Raw genomic sequence first — 15627 nt, 5'->3', positions numbered from 1 at the left:
CCCCGTGGACGGTGTCGTGGGAGATCGCGAGGTGTAGAAGGATCGGAATGCCAGCGCTTACTCCCAAGGATCTCTCGAGTCCAAAGGTGTCACGAGGTTGGGCTGACCAGCTCACTGGTTCTCCAGGACATGGCAGCGGGATCTCAGGCGTAGATATAGTCCTCGGGAGATCTTCATCGTCGTCTTGTCGTCAATCATCTCCCGCCAACCTCAGAAACTCTACTGTCGATCTTGCTGATCTCCTCTGCTATTACACGCATCTATCCGCATAAGTTTCACGCCCTCTTCATAAGGTCAGTTCTGGTGAAGGAACTTGGTCTCCCGCGCCTAGCTGATAAGAGCAGTCACTATGTGCAAATACATCACGCACCTTCGCGTTTGCAACGTCTGCAGCCACGAAGACACAGTTCTCATCTCAGAGAGGCCATGTATGCTGGCTAAGAGAAACGGCACCTTCGGGAGCTGTGACTCGGGTATTGGCAGCGACAGCAACAGCACTCGCCATCACTGCTGGAAGTGCAAGGAAAGGATCCGTCGCGTCCCTCGCGCATCGTCCGCACTACAGCGGGTCAGTCTACATTAAGGGCATGAAATGGGAGACGAGATGAGATAGGTCAAGGATTGCCAAAGGCATGCAATGGGAGGAAAGTCATGGGCACGAAGGCACCCGAGTTTCTGGAGCGATGCTGGCATCGATGTCTTGGGATTCACCGGGTTGGCGGGAAGGATAGAAACAAGCAGCCAGGGTCCTGAAGATCCCCAGCAGCTTCACGGCGGCCCCTGTTGTTACCGCTTTCAGTCTAGCTGAGCACAATGATGAATTAAACAAGAATCTTCTGTGGATTCCTCCGAGAATGAGTGGAGGAAGTCGGGTGCTGTCGTGCTCGCCCAGGTCCTTGTTCGGGACGGAAGAACATCCGACCCGGCCTGGTCTGATGTCAAAAATTTTGGGAGCTCTGGAAAGCTTCTGCGCAGACCCGATTATCCACACCCTCCTCCAAATCTCTTCCATTGTCAAACATCACGAGTTCGACAGCACATCCCCCAAACAGCCACAATGCTTTCCATCAGATCCATCGCGCGCTCTGCGCCTAGAACCCTCACCCGCCTTACGGCCACCTCCCTCAGACAGACCGCCCGCCCGAGCGCATTCGTCAAGGCCTCATCATGGAGCGGCCTTCAGAGCGCATCCGCCTTTTCCAGCTCTGCCTTCAGAAATACCACTGCCGGCGAGACCGATGCTGAGCTGGTCGCCAAGCTCGACAGCGAGATCCAGTTCGAGGATGAGGTCAAGCAGAACGAGCAGCTCCCCGCCAGCGTCAAGGACTTCATTGACAACAGCCCCTTCGAGCTCCACGACACCCCCGGCCAGGAGGAGGTCAAGCTTACCCGCAAGTTTGGCGAGGAGAAGTGAGTTTCTATATCTGAGTTCAATCTTGAACGGCTTGCTAACAGCTCACAGGATCACCGTCACTTTCTCCATTGCCGACCTCGCCAACTACGACCCCGAGATCTACGACCAGGACCGCGCCCTCGACGACGAGTACGACCCCTCCGACATCCAGAACCCCAACAAGGAATCCGGCGTCCAGGCCGCCGGTGGCGCCCGCTCCGCCAACGCCGAGGAGGAGATTGAGGAGGAAGACGCCGACCTCGACGAGGCCGCCCCCCCTTGCCGCATGAGCATCGTCGTTGAGAAGCCCGGCAAGACCCCCGGCGCCCTCAACATCGACGCCACCGCCCAGGACGGCGCCATCACCGTCGAGAACATGTTCTACTACGAGGACGGCAAGCTGGCCCACGCCGGCTCCGCCGACCTCGCCCACGCCCGCGGCAACGTCTACCCCGGCCCCGCCTTCGGCAGCCTCGACGAGGACCTGCAGATCCTGATGGAGCGCTACCTCGAGGAGCGCGGCATCACCCAGGCCCTGGCCGTCTTCGCCCCCGACTACATCGACGTCAAGGAGCAGCGCGAGTACCTCCGCTGGTTGAACAACGTCAAGGGCTTCGTCAACGCCTAAGAAATGAAGATATGAACCAAAAAAAAAACGACAAAATTCGGCGGGGGGCTTATGATGACGCATGACGGCGAGGCGCGTGTGCGCGTGTGTAAGATGAAACGAAACTTTTGGAAGAAGCTTCTTGGCTTGTCTTTTAGCTGTTCCACTCTACAATGTACCATACCATGGCTTGGCTAGCGCGCCAGAGGCCCAACATAAGAAACTATAATATCAAAAATTCTCCTTTATCTTGGGCTGCTGTCCTGTCTTAGCTCATGCTTCAGCGTTGCGCTTGCTGCAGTACCTTATGGTGAGGTTTAGGTTCAAATCCTATTAGCGCTATCTGGTCTGATCTTCTCTTTTGGCTCAGTGCGCTATCAATGTCCTCAGGTGCGGGGTAACAAGGAGATATGAAGGCGTCTATGCAAATCAGTTGCATTGATCAGAAAAATCGAATATGTACTGAAAGTATGGTCCCTTGTCGTAACCACCTACCAGTCCTCCCTCTCGCCCTGGACAAGCTCATGATGCTCCGGACAAGTACCACCTTTGTGGAAACAGTCTGCACATATATGAAGCTCCCCGTACTTGCAAATGGGACAATGCTGACAGCCATGGTCCTCAGAAATCCCCAGGTGGCAAATCTCACAACAGTGTTCGAATTGGTCGCCCGTTCTGTTGCTGACCTCCACATCCGTAAACTCGTCGTCAAGAGATAGTCCCCGCCGCTCAGCATCCGCAACCAGAATTTGACATATCTCACCATGTCCGCATCTTTTCGCCCACCACAGGGGCGTCTTGTCGTTGAAGTCCCGAGAGTCTATTTGGACAGCGTCTGTGGCCAAGAGGGCCTTCACGACCTCCACGCGGCCTTTTCTAGCCGCTACCGAGAGAGGAGTTACGCCGTAGTAATCTTTCAAGTCCACGGCTTCGCGAGCACTCTGCAGAATACAGTTGAATAATTCGGCGTGTCCGTGGAAAGATGCGTGAAATAGAGGCGTTCTGCCGAGCACATCTTTCGTGAGGGGATTGCTGAGTTGCTTCTCAAGCAGGAGCTGAACAATCTGCTCGCCGCCGCTCCACGCTGCACACGCTAGTGCCGTCCACCCGGTAGCCGGGTCTACGTCTTCTGGATCCAGACCTGTCATGTCTAAGATGACCTTGAACATCTTGAAGTGCCCGATTGATGCCGCGCCATGCAGGAGTGTCAGGCCACCCATGTGCTTCACCGTTGCGTCAGCCCCCTTCTCCAGGAGAAGCTCGACTATGTCCACCTGGCGGTTGAACAGCGCATGCCACACAGGTGTCAATCCATCCTCACCAGGCTTGTTGATGATAGATTCGTCTTGCCTAATGAGCAAGTCAACGACTTCCTCTTTACCCCCAAACGCAGCTGCGTTGAGGGCGGTGCCATGAGTACCGCTCGACTCATACATGTCGGCGCCGTTTTCGATGAGAATTCGGACAACCTCTTCATTGCCGGCGAGTGAAGCAACTTGAATAGCTTTCCCGTATTGACCGCCTGGTGTGCTGACAGCTGCCCCGCGCTCAAGGAGCATCTTGGCTACTTTTCCAGTTTCCGCCCATGAAGCGGCCGCGAGGGCGTTGCCCCATAATCCGCCAACGGCGTTGACATCCGCTCCGTGATCGAGAAGTATCCGGACAACCCCCTCATGGCCCATTCCTGAAGCGGCCTGAAGAGCGTTCGCGAAACGACCCCCTTGTTCGTTGACATCCGCGCCGTTCTTCAGTGCTTCCTCTACAGCGTACTCAACGCCGCCGTGGGCCACGTTGTGTAGCACAGGAGTATCGTTGACGCTGGGACGCCCTTCCAACTGCCTATCGGGACCATGCAGTCGGAAGCAGGTTGTGTAGGCGTTCCTGCTGCGCAAAAACTCTACGATGAGCTCGCGAACAGTGCCGGTATCGGATGAGATGGCATGTTTCATCCAGTACTGTGAAGCATACTGCGCTAGTGGGAACCGGCGTCGTACGTCTTTGAGCTCAGCGCTGTGATCCAATTCCAACAGGTACACGAGACAGACTTCCGCAATGAGACCCCTAGCTGAAGGTTCCGTGAAGTGTTGAGAAATGCAGTCGTTCGAGACCAAGAACTCCTTGACCGAGAGGTGTGCAAGTTGCACTTCTTCCACTCCGTTTTCCCCAGGCGACACAATTATCAAGCTTGAACAGTAGTTGGTAATCTCTCTGGGTCTCGGCATTCTGTTCTTGGTGTCGAACCTGGGTTTGTTGGTGGGGAAAACGACGATGGCATCAGCAGCTTCCTTCAGTCGTAGAGGTCGTTCGGAGAAGGCAAGAAATTGCAGGATCTTCCTGGCGGTGTCTTTTTTCGTGGACGGCACGTTATCCCATATTCGTTTGTAGGTTTCATCTAGAGTTTTCGGGAGTCTGTTGAGAGCGCTGTCGAGTTCGGCTTCATTTAAGCAACCCTCGAGAGCATCTAGTTGGCACTGGACCCAACGAAACCTATGGTGCGACTTAGGACCTGGAAGATGCAAGCAGTTCCAGTGAAATTCTTTTACTCACATTCCATTGGATTTCTTGATCAGATTGCTTTCGATCTTGCGTCGAGCTTCGTCGTGTTCTTCTGGGTCCCATCTGTCGAGGCCTCCACATTCGAGTCGTCCTTGGATATAGGAACATATGTCGTCTGAAACCAGGTCGCTTTGTATGGACACCTGATAATCAGTCGAATCCTTCAAGACCAGCTCTATGTCAGCTTCTGGACGACTGGCAGCAATCAAGTGTAAGGTCGACTTCGGAAGATTTAAGACGCTTTTGATCCACGACAGTAAACGCCCCTTCGCGGCGCCGTTTCCTGTCTTGCATTCGTCAAGAGCGTCAATGACGATCCAAATTTCACCAGTTTGCTGAACCATAGTCTCAAAGGCCTTGCATAGGACCTCAAGGCCTGGCTGCTGTGCTCTTTGCATGAACAGAGAATGGAGAGAATCCAAGGGCTCCCGAGCGTTGGGAAACTTGGTGTACACCTGGATTACGAGAGACCGAATTGCATGCTCAAAGGACGTTGTGCTGGCATAGTTGAAGTCGAAGTAGAAATAGACACATCTGTCCGTACAGGGATCATTATGGATGAGGTCCTGGACGATTGTCGAGATCAAAATTGTCTTCCCACAACCAGGAAAGCCGTGAAGCCAGAGAGATGAAGAGCCCGGTGCCGTTTTCCAGTTTGAATACTCTCCATTGTCGAGGAACCACTTGCCGGTACCTTCATGCCGTTGTCCCAAGGCCTTGTTGTAGTTTATTGATGGATCCGGTGCAGAGATCCACTGCTTAAGCTGCTGAAAATGCAAGTCATCTTGGATGGCCCTGGTGGTTTGGTGCACTTGGGAGATGTTTTCGTTTACTGGGAGCAAGTATGAGTGATAGTTCCTTTCAATTATAGATGCAGTATACTAACTCTTTCCCATAAACTGATCTATCCTCCGCGACTTTTCCACGTTCTTCGCATCCAGGACCTGCAAAAGTTCCTTCGTGAACGCGGCCGCCGTCGCCGCCGCGTAGTTCTGCCATTGGTCGTTCTTGTGCATGTCTGCGTAGTCGCAAATCCCGCGTACTACGAGGCAGGGGAAGTGATCCATCAGGCCATCCGCCTCCATTTCGATGCACATGCAATTTCCATCCAGTCTGCGAAGGATCTCGTCTCTAGAAACGCCACCCTTGACGACCGAGTCACCGGACGCAATGACGCCGTAATGAACTTCGGGTTCGGTGGATTCCCGTTTTTGCCGGACGATTTCTTTCTTGAGGTCGCAGTTCACGCAGGATCCAGTCCGTTCAGCAGCTTTTTGGCCATCCTGACGAACTAGAAATGTCCCGGTGTTTCTACTCCCATTGGCTAGCCGTCTGGCGGAGGCGTAGAGGAGCAAGAAAAGAGACCACACCCAGGCCAGCGGAAGGCAATAAAGACGTGAAGCAATTTGCACCTCTGGGCGTAGGATGTGCTTCGAAGACGCCTCAAAAAGGCGGTCGTTCTGTGCCCCTTGGTAAAGAAGGCGGCATCGTCCCCTTTCGCCTTTGCCAGATTTGGTTTGTTCCGAATCATCTGATCGAGAATAGTAGATATCTGAGATCCTTCCATTCTCTGTTTAGACCTCAATTTGGTCAGCCCTTTTTGAAGGACATCGGGCGGGTTAGCAAGAGCGCCCTTCAGCTCGAACTGATCGTCCTTTTGCTTTCCCAAGTCGTATTGAACAACCGCCGGACTCGAACCAACGGATGTGCTGACAACAACGTCTCCGAGACGGATGTCGATATCTTCTGCGAGCCTAGGAATGCCAGCACCGATTCCAACCATGAGACCAAATCGGAGATGAGGAAGAGAGCTGGTCATGCTCATCGCCGTAGTGGCTGCCGACACATTTCCTGTCTTGCCGTCTGCCAGTGACGCGATGACGATGTTGTGGTCCCCAATCCGACCCCAAACATAACTGTTCGTATCTTTGGGATGCGCGGTGAAGTCTTCGGGCTCTGCATGCTCCTCATCAACCACAGCCCACGCTGCTGTGAGCTCCTTGTGAAGGGCAGCGATCCAGCCAATGGTATAGTCTTCGGCCTGTTTTGGGGATGACATGGCTCATGTCTTGAATCGAGGTACGGTTCTGAGGGGCCTGGCGAGTAGCGGTGCTGGGGGTCAGTGAAGAAAGTGAGAAGGTGAGATTCCAGTGTGATTGAACGACAACCCTCTGCCTTTAAGTATCCAACCTAAGCTGATGGACTCTCCAATCGTGGCGATGAAAACATGCAGGGTGAGCGTGTCGATGGCCCCCACCGAGCTCAGCCTGATTTTCTGCTACCCCTGAAAAGATGACAGAGTTCAAAAGGGGAAGTTTTCGCCTTCAAGAACTCACATAATTCGGCTATTATTATTGATAAGTTCAATTACAAAGTTTTGTTTAGGTATTGTGAGCAAACCTTGGCGGACTTGGGCGACAAATCTCCCAACCCTGAATCATTAGACTGAACAATGATCCAACTAGAAGCTCCCAGGAAAACTATTTACAAAGGCAGCACATGGATGCGGGGAATTAGTGTAAGCGAATGAGTTTCGAAATGAAATACGCCCATGTGAATAAGTCAACCACTGAGAAATGATGCGACCGTCATCACGCAGAAATCTACCCCGGAGCCTCGGCACCTACTTGGAAGTAAGAGTGGTTATCGGAACACCGAAGTCATCTAACTGCATTACTATGCTATTAAATGGCACAAGCCAGAAAAGCTACCGCTCATTCTATGTACTCCCTTCATTATGTACTGATGAGATGCAAAACTGCAGGCTGAGCAATGCATGAAAATCAAACGGCATGCCGGATCTATTGCAGCTCTACACCGGAAGCGGCGAGAGTAACGTAGAACAGCTTGGTCTGCCCGGTGATGATCATCCGGCCCTTCCCAGCAAACTGAAAGTTCGCAGCAACAGCTCCTGTGTAAATCTTGCCAATCAGCTTGCCGGAGGGGTTCCAGACGTGAACACCGTCGCCACAGCCAGCATACACGCGACCAACAGAGTCAGTGTGGACACCTGTAGAGGGTTAGCTGTGAAGACCAGCAGTGGAATGAGAACATACCATCAGGGATGAAGGAAGCTGTGTACGCAAATGTCTTGCGGTTCTGCCAGGTACCGTCTTCGTTTACGTCGAATGAGTAGACGGAGGCGGGCGAAGAGAGGTTGCGGCCGTAGAACCCAAGAGCAATGCCGGTGTCGGTGACGTACGCCTTCAGGCCGTCGGGGGAGAAGGTAAGGCCTGTTATTCGTCAGACGGCAACCTGACATGAGTCGGGAGAGTGTGGCTCACCATTGGGCAGAGTAAAGTCGTCGGCAACGACAGCGACAGCGCCGGTCTGGAAGTTGTAGCGGTAGACTTGGTTGCGAAGGCCTGGAGGAGGGCGGAAGTCTTGCAGGAACCCGTAGAGCGTGTCGGTGAAGTACAGCTCTCCATTCCGGGGGTTGATCACAACGTCATTGAGCGAGTTGAACTGACGGCCGAAGTAGTTATTCAAGAGAACTGGACAGATTAGCCTCAAGCACATTTGTGTAAATAGTTCACGCTGCGTTTACCTGTAGTGTTGAATGGGGCCACCGGGTTCATGAGATACAGGGAAGAAGTGATGTTGGCGCCCTGTCCCTCGCCAGCAAAGACGATGTTGCCTTTGTAATTCGTACCACCTATTGCTGTGAGCCGTCATGCTCAGAGAAGGAGTTAAGTTGCATACCGTTGGGGTTGATGACTTGCGGGTTGGAAGGCACAACCGTGACGTTGGCCGCATTCCTGAGACCCTTGCGCACCGCCTCGGCCTCCTCAAGTGAGATCTTCTGGATGATGGATGACTTGTTCAAACCAGTGCCTGCCGCAGGAGCACCGGCATTCTGAACGAAGAAGACCTCCTCAGTAGGAGGATACCAGACGACGGCTTCGTGGAAAATAGGATCGGTGTCAGAAGTAGCAATGAGAGTCAACGAGGGATCCTGTCCAATGACATCGTAGAACTCGTTGTCGTAGATGTGAAATGGCTTAGCTTCCAGGGACTCTTTGGTAACACCAGGCCAAAGGAAGAGCTGGAGACGAGTCAGCAAAGACAGATCCACGGGCTGAGAGTGACGGGCTGCGAGTGACGGACCGTTGAGTCATTGGCCTCAGCGGGAGGGGGCACGTTCTCAAGGACATTGAAGCTTTTCCAATCAATGAGCTGAGCTGCGGCTGGAAGTTCGGTAGCAACGCTAAAACCGAAGGAAACCAGGTATCCGGCAGCAATCACAGCCAACAAGGACGGCATCGTTGCGTTTCAGGAGGATTGTCGCTGATGGTGTGAGACCGGACGCAACTTTCTCGCAGGAGTTGGGCGCGGGCAGCTTTGTATGCTGCAGTCGACACGACCCAGTTTCTCAACCCTTGCCGCCTTGAAATTGCATAGTCGCAACTCTTGATAGACTAAGATCGATAGACTAAACCATTAATGAGTGCGGCATACGGAGAAAAATATGGAGTACCAATGAAGCTTCCCCAGATTCTACACTCCGAAATTTAGCTTTCGCGGAGGTGTTCCCGTCCTGCAATTCCACCTTGGCAATCGTTCGAGTCAGTCGAATTTGGCAATTCGTCCGCATCAGGGACGTAATCGATGTAGCACCCACGGCATATAAGCCGGGAAAGATGCCAAGCGACCGGCTGCTTCACAACATGATGGTGATGGAAGTCCAGAATCTTTGGCCTCATACGAGTACATGTCCAGCAACATGTCGGGATGAAGGAACGACGCCACAGGTGATAGAATGCAGGTTTTGGAAATGCAACTCTCAACCCCCAGCGGCTCACTAAATATCAGTTTTCCGCGATTCTTATATCTCTAACACTCATGCTTCTGGTTATGATCATCCCCCTTCTCGAGAAACACTTGTCCAATGCCATCATCGTTTTATGAGTGCCTTGGGTATAGCACTTACTCGTGTCTTTTGGAGTAGAGTTGTGGCTCGTGTCGACTTGACACAAGCTTTTTCGCCTTTTCCTGTTCGTGACTCGCGAACTATCTTCTTGTTCCAACATCGTTTTATGGACAGCTTGTGACAATGGCGGAGAGCGAGCTCAACACCAAAAGAGTTCTCGTCGCCATTATCATCTGCGTCTTCATCAGCATCGCTTTCTACAACGTCGTCGAGCTCACCGTCTCGATCTTCACTTCTTTCAGGAAGCGGTCGGGGCTGTACTTCTGGAGCACTCTCATCGCGACGTGGGGCATCGCTTTCAATGGCACCGGCTACCTCTTAATGCACCTGTCGCTGACGGCAGAGAAGACTCTCTATGCGACACTTATTCTCATCGGCTGGTGCGCCATGATTACGGGCCAGTCGGTGGTGTTATACTCCCGGTTACACCTTGTCATGTACAGCCAAAAGCGACTACGATGGGTGCTATACATGATCATCGCAAACGCAACTTGGCTGCATATCCCGGTCATCGTCTTGGTCTACGGAGTCAATTCTGCGAATCCGGATCCTTTTCAGAACCCTTACAACATCTTCGAAAAGATTCAACTCACCGTCTTCTTCGTTCAAGAGATCATAATATCCGGTCTCTACGTATGGGAAACGACCAACCGCCTTCGCCTCGAGAAAAGCATCGCATGCGGCAACATGCGCACGCGAACGATCATGAACCACCTAATCTTGGTCAACATCCTGGTTGTCTTCCTCGACGTGACGATCCTGGCCCTCGAGTTCACCAACCTCTACGACATCCAGACAGCATGGAAGCCGCTGGTCTACAGCATCAAGCTCAAGCTCGAGTTCAGTATCCTAAACCGACTAGTCAGCCTGGCACGAGGAAGCAATTCGAACAGCAGCTTCTACGCGCGCAGCCAAAGGCGCGGGCAGACGAACGATGTTGCGCTGGAGACGTTCAGCGGCGAGCGTTCAAGACAGTTCACGCCAGCGGATGAGCCGGAATACGAGATCCGAATCGGAAAGGGCGAAAATAGCTCTGTTCCGCCCATGCCGAATGCGTATCCGACGAAGACAACTGAAATCACGATACACACCCAGTCGCGGCCGACTCATGGCAAGAACGACAGCGATGACATCAGCGTGGTGCCGGACAAAGACAGAGAAGGAGACGTGTGTTCGACATCTTCGGAAATACAATTCGCGAGATACTAGCACGGCAAAATTCTACAGCCAACAGGTTCAATCACAAGTCGAGAACGCCAAACAAATCATCATATTGGTTACGTTTCTTTCACATTGATGGTTCGATCTGCTTTTGTTTTGTTTCGTCACCATTTTGCCATTAAAAATCATTTCTAATACCATTCCGCGTGTTCACACCAACGATGTTACGATTATCTGGAGAAAAGGGGGCTGAGGGTTGGGACAGCCAGGACAGGCGTTGGGACTGCCACTGTTGAATATGCGCTTCTTGATATCATAGCACTATAGAAATATCATGTTCGCACGTACATCTCAAAGTCGAATTCATCGTTGGTTCAGACATGACTCGAGAACCACGGACGGGGCTTTCCCCCCTTCCGTGCCAGTAATTCCTAGGTAAGGCAGCGGGCTGGGACGACGAGGGCACGTCAAGCAACCGAGATGGTAGCAGCGACCCACGGCGCTTGTTAAGCTTAATTGTCTTTGATATTCTTCGGCATTCTGGTTCTCAAGGCAACTTTCCTCTCCTTTTCTACCCCGGCCATTCCCTGATTGAACATGCTTCCAAGGAGGTATGGCGCGATGCCCCTAGACATGGGTCGTTACCTTGGTGGGTAGTAATAGTCGTCAGGATGCTTTCCTCAGTGTTGCATTTTGATTTCTTGGCCTCAACTCTGCCCGATTCCCATGGCCCCCACGTGGAACACACTAAGGAGCAGGTCAAACTACCTAGGGCTTATCGATTGGTGTCGCGACAATACCCTTTTCTGGTTTGCTACTCCGGTCTATCCGTACCTTGTTGCTCCTCGACCGGACTGACGGATGTTCGCCGTTGTGCATGGTGCCTTGCGTCTGGACGACTTGCTCCGGCAGCTTCAATGTCACCACTTGGCTTGGTAAGTAAGTCTGAAGCTGGCAACTTCAATTTGGTCGTTCATGCCAAGCATTCTGCCCTACTTCGAATGGGCAATCTAGTTATCTTACCAGTGAACCTTTCCATGGGCGATGGAGCCTGAACGGCCCTGTCCTTTCGACTGCCTGACCGATCCGTAAGGGTTGCTGAGCAGGGTATGATGGCCCGGTTTCCTTGGCCCGAGATCGTACTTGGTTTCTCTACTTCCCCTTTCCGAAGCCTTCTCCATCTGAATATCTCCGAGAGTCTTGGCGTTGGGAAGAAAGGCACGGCGCTTCAAGGACTAAATACTACAATATCATGCAACCTTCAGGATCCTTCAAGCGTGCAGTCTTAATATTCCTTTTACGACAGGGCCATTGATTATGCACAACGCTATGCTGATTTGTCACATTTGGAGAGTCTTGCTCGAAACCCGAAATCAGGTTTCCTGATCGTAATGTGACTTCCGGACGACCGGCGAGTGCGACAAGCTATCACTCTGTGTAGTCGGAGAAACGACGATACTGGGAAGCAGACAAGCCTCACTGGGGAAGCTAAGAGTGCACGAAGATAATGTTACATCTCGCAGTGTCACTCTCTTCTATCCTCAGTTGGCCGGTGAAGAACCTGTTCAAATCAAATGCGTCGGACTGATCCTCAATATGGTCAGGATGCAACTCTTTGGCATTGAATCTATTGAAAAATGGGAGAACCATCCCTTCGACTTCTAAATGACTACGCCTGTTTTTTAGAGACCATTGCAAAACCTCCAATGATACACACAGCCGTATCAACGTCGAGGGATCAGGTAAACATTCATCGGCCCCTTCTGCCACAGAATATACACCTCGCTCTCATCGTACCATTTGCCGATGTCCTGCGTGGCGCGAATCTCAAAGTTCCAAATCAACCTGGCGAGAATCAATCGCATTTCGGCGTTGGCGAGACTAGCGAGCATTAGCAAAAAGACTGATCGAGGAGTCGGGTAGTCAGGCTTGCAGATCAGACACATACTTCTTGCCAATGCAGTTGCGAGGGCCAACCGAGAACGGCTGAAGAGCTGCCTTCGCATCACCGTCGAATTCGGGATCACGCAGCCACCGTTCGGGAATGAACTCCTCGGTTCTCGCGAAATGCGCGGGGTTGTGATAGATGGCCCACTGCCACATATCAACGGTCGTCTATAGCCAAGGCTTATATCAGCTCTGATGATAGACTTTCAAGGCAAAAGGCGCGGTAAGGGGTTCTCTTACTCCTTCTGGGATGTAATGTCTGAGAATCGTGTCGCCTCCTTCGCCAATCATCCGGGGGCTCGGGCTGGGCACGGGAGGGTACAGTCTCATACTTTCATCCAACACAGCAGAAAGATAAGTGAGATTCTGGACGCTCAACATATCTATCTGGTCCTCGCTCTGAAAGGCTGACATGACTTCTTCGGTGAGTTTCGCCAAAGGCCCCGCGTTGGTTGCCAGGAAATAGGTCGCCGCGGTCAGTAATGTGGCTGTGGTCTCCGAGCCGGCGACGATGAGGACGAACGCGTTCGATGTGAGTTCTTCAAAAGACATCGTCTACCAAGAGTCAGCAACACAACATCCAAGCAGTCTTTTCGACTAGTAAACTCACTGAGCCAGCGGATTCTGACTTCCTGATCATGGCGTCGATGAAATCGGGACGGCTAGTGCCAAGATCAAGCCTCTTCCGAACCTTCTCCCGGGATAACTCCTTGTTCTGGGCGAACTTGCTAGCCAAGCTCCGTGGGATGGTCATCATGAGTAATGGCCCGACCCACGACAGTCGCCTGCTGCTATTCAAGAACGCTATATTCTTGATGCTCTGAAAGATGATATCCACCCAAGGGTGGTACGTCTCGTTCTCTAAGCATCCGAATGGCTCACCGAAGGATAAATCACCGATAACGTCGAAAGTAGTGTAATTGAACCACCTTTCAACATCGATAGCTTGCATACCGTCCTTTGATGCTTCATGTAGCTTTTCAAACAGTTGATATACGTATTTCTTGAGAATAGGCTGCTGTGCCAGCATCGACTGGGCTGAAAATCCATGGGCTAGCGCGCGGCGGAAGCGTTGGTGATCTGAGCGATTGGAGCCAATAATGTTATCTCTGTTGGGCCTGGCGTTGATGAAGTCCTTGGGGTTTTCGCCTGTCTTTCGGTGGCCTCGGACCTCTTGCATGCCATCGGGGTGGTTTATGGAAATGTGTGTAGGCCCGACCCGTACAATCGGCCCATATTGTCGATGAAGTCTTAGGATATCGCGATGAGCGTGGCCTGAGACGAACATGCGGACGTACGGGATGTAGGAAACTGCCCAGAACTTGGGACCTGGGAGCTTTCTCAGTGGACTGAAGAAAAGCTGATAGATGCAGTAGCCCAAGAGGTACGTGAGAAGCTGGGGGATGTTAACAAAGCCAGTCGGGGACGTGTCCAGCGCGTCTAGTATCTCCGAGTTTCCCTTCATGTAGGTAGATCAGAACTTACAAGAAGCGCTGCAACTGCTGGGCCCTTCAGCGCCCAGGATAGCTCGAAGGCCCTGTTATTTGGGTCGAACAGCATCGTGCCGTTGATGGACTGGGGTTAGTCCAGGTCCTTGATCAGGTTCGTGGACAGAAGATGTTGTCTGACTCCAGGTAGTACTCGTTTATCCAGTGTGACCGTTCCGATATTTTAAGTTCAGACTGATGCTTCGTGGGCGTTGCCTGCTTCTTATTCAGCTTGGCCGGACCTCCCGAGCCAAACCGGCCGGCGGCCGCGAGCGGATTTCGGCGCCCTTCTTCATACCGCTTTCATATAAATCCGAGACACACTGATTCTATCGGTACTTGTCCAGAGTTCCTGCGTAAAAGAAGAGGTCTCGTTTCTTCTCCCGCTGTTCGACTTAAGGTGCCGCCCCGAGACGGACTACTCCGGGCGGGCCCGGTCGGCGTGCTTACAAGCGCCGGCCCCGAGTAAAATGAGGATTGGGGCATGAGTTTTGAAAATATTGGCCAGAAATATATGCGAGATAACCATGTCATCTCTGAAAGACGCATGCACAAAGCCGTTTTGCTATTTACAAAGTCCTCAGCAAGATGCTCTGAACGTGCTTCATGGTGACAAATGCAAATGCAATATGCCGCGCAATACAATGCAGCCACCCTTATAATCTGGCCATCAATATCATCTCACCATACCCAATGAGTACACATTTGTGCTTCATGGTGACCCAACTCCTCGTTTCAACGGCAAACTCAAGTCGGATCCTGGAATTTGATCATCTCCACTATCAAGCCGAATGTACCGTGAAGACGCGCATTGTGTGTCTCCCATGAACTTCTCTTCTGTATCAGATCTGGCCCGTTGAGCCTCCAGACAACTTTCACACACCATTGCTTGAGGATGATTTGTCATCAACAGTCCCGTGATGAACTGTAAAATCTTCCACGCCGCCTGTAAAAACACCAGATTCGCCAAGACTATCGCCAAGATCATGTTTCCCGTGCTCTTCTGCTCCGGCACTAAGCAGATGTATTGAGCCGCAATGGTGGCGTTGCTGCAGGACAAAGGACCCATGAGTGGCTGAAAAGTGCTAAAAAGTCTCGTTGAGACGAACCGGCTCTCGGTCAGCGTACGGTCAGTGGATGTTGTCCCGCGTAAACTTGCCACGAGTGAATTCAGAAGCATAGATTACAATGCCACACTCGTGGTCATGGCGGGGTCGTTCGTCCTCTCGACTGCCGTCCACTCGGTCGTCGAAATAAATGGCCGCTTTTTGGGGGTGGCCACTTAGAAAATCGGCCATTCAGTTTGACAACCGAGTGCCGCCCTGGCTGCTCCTGTAAAGGTCTTGTCGCTTTGCTCACTTGCCAGCCTGGATGTAGGGACAGTGCCGAACAGAGTGTCGATCATGGACGGCAGAGTGTTCCCGTAGACGGTTTCGAGTTCACGTTTGCTGGCAACTGCGGCCAGCAGGCTTCTTCCATTCAGGCGGACCCGCCATCGGGTTGCGCTACGGCGGCAACAGACGGTTGGGCTGGCCCACCTTTCCCT

General features: G+C 52.3%; 5 protein-coding genes across 5 annotated transcripts; 2 read left to right on the top strand and 3 right to left on the bottom strand.

Moving 5' to 3' along the window:
* Positions 1-1057: 1057 nt before the first annotated feature.
* Positions 1058-2021, top strand: CkaCkLH20_08956 (uncharacterized protein; the record flags this gene model as incomplete). Its single annotated transcript, XM_038891671.1, has 2 exons — positions 1058-1410; positions 1463-2021. The coding sequence occupies 2 exons, from the start codon at positions 1058-1060 to the stop codon at positions 2019-2021; spliced, it is 912 nt and encodes a 303-aa protein (XP_038742958.1).
* A 470-nt stretch (positions 2022-2491) lies between these two features.
* On the bottom strand, positions 2492-6615 carry CkaCkLH20_08955 (uncharacterized protein; the record flags this gene model as incomplete). The annotated part of the gene is made up of 5 exons (XM_038891670.1): positions 2492-2562; positions 2764-4487; positions 4548-5388; positions 5443-5847; positions 5997-6615. The coding sequence occupies 5 exons, from the start codon at positions 6613-6615 to the stop codon at positions 2492-2494; spliced, it is 3660 nt and encodes a 1219-aa protein (XP_038742957.1).
* A 742-nt stretch (positions 6616-7357) lies between these two features.
* Positions 7358-8819, bottom strand: CkaCkLH20_08954 (evolved d-pantonohydrolase; the record flags this gene model as incomplete). The annotated part of the gene is made up of 6 exons (XM_038891669.1): positions 7358-7566; positions 7613-7789; positions 7841-8050; positions 8104-8211; positions 8259-8601; positions 8664-8819. The coding sequence occupies 6 exons, from the start codon at positions 8817-8819 to the stop codon at positions 7358-7360; spliced, it is 1203 nt and encodes a 400-aa protein (XP_038742956.1).
* Positions 8820-9609: 790 nt separating this feature from the next.
* CkaCkLH20_08953 (uncharacterized protein) lies at positions 9610-10695 on the top strand (the record flags this gene model as incomplete). The annotated part of the gene is made up of 1 exon (XM_038891668.1): positions 9610-10695. One exon carries the CDS (start codon positions 9610-9612, stop codon positions 10693-10695), a length of 1086 nt encoding a protein of 361 aa, XP_038742955.1.
* A 1676-nt stretch (positions 10696-12371) lies between these two features.
* CkaCkLH20_08952 (cytochrome P450) lies at positions 12372-14154 on the bottom strand (the record flags this gene model as incomplete). Its single annotated transcript, XM_038891667.1, has 5 exons — positions 12372-12528; positions 12596-12762; positions 12835-13149; positions 13205-13990; positions 14080-14154. The coding sequence occupies 5 exons, from the start codon at positions 14152-14154 to the stop codon at positions 12372-12374; spliced, it is 1500 nt and encodes a 499-aa protein (XP_038742954.1).
* Positions 14155-15627: the final 1473 nt, after the last annotated feature.

This window comes from Colletotrichum karsti, assembly GCF_011947395.1.
Source record: "Colletotrichum karsti strain CkLH20 chromosome Unknown Scaffold31, whole genome shotgun sequence".
Taxonomy (NCBI): Eukaryota; Fungi; Ascomycota; class Sordariomycetes; order Glomerellales; family Glomerellaceae; genus Colletotrichum; species Colletotrichum karsti.
The sequence above is the reverse complement of the archived record's forward strand: the minus strand, read 5'-3'. Positions and strand labels throughout refer to the sequence as shown.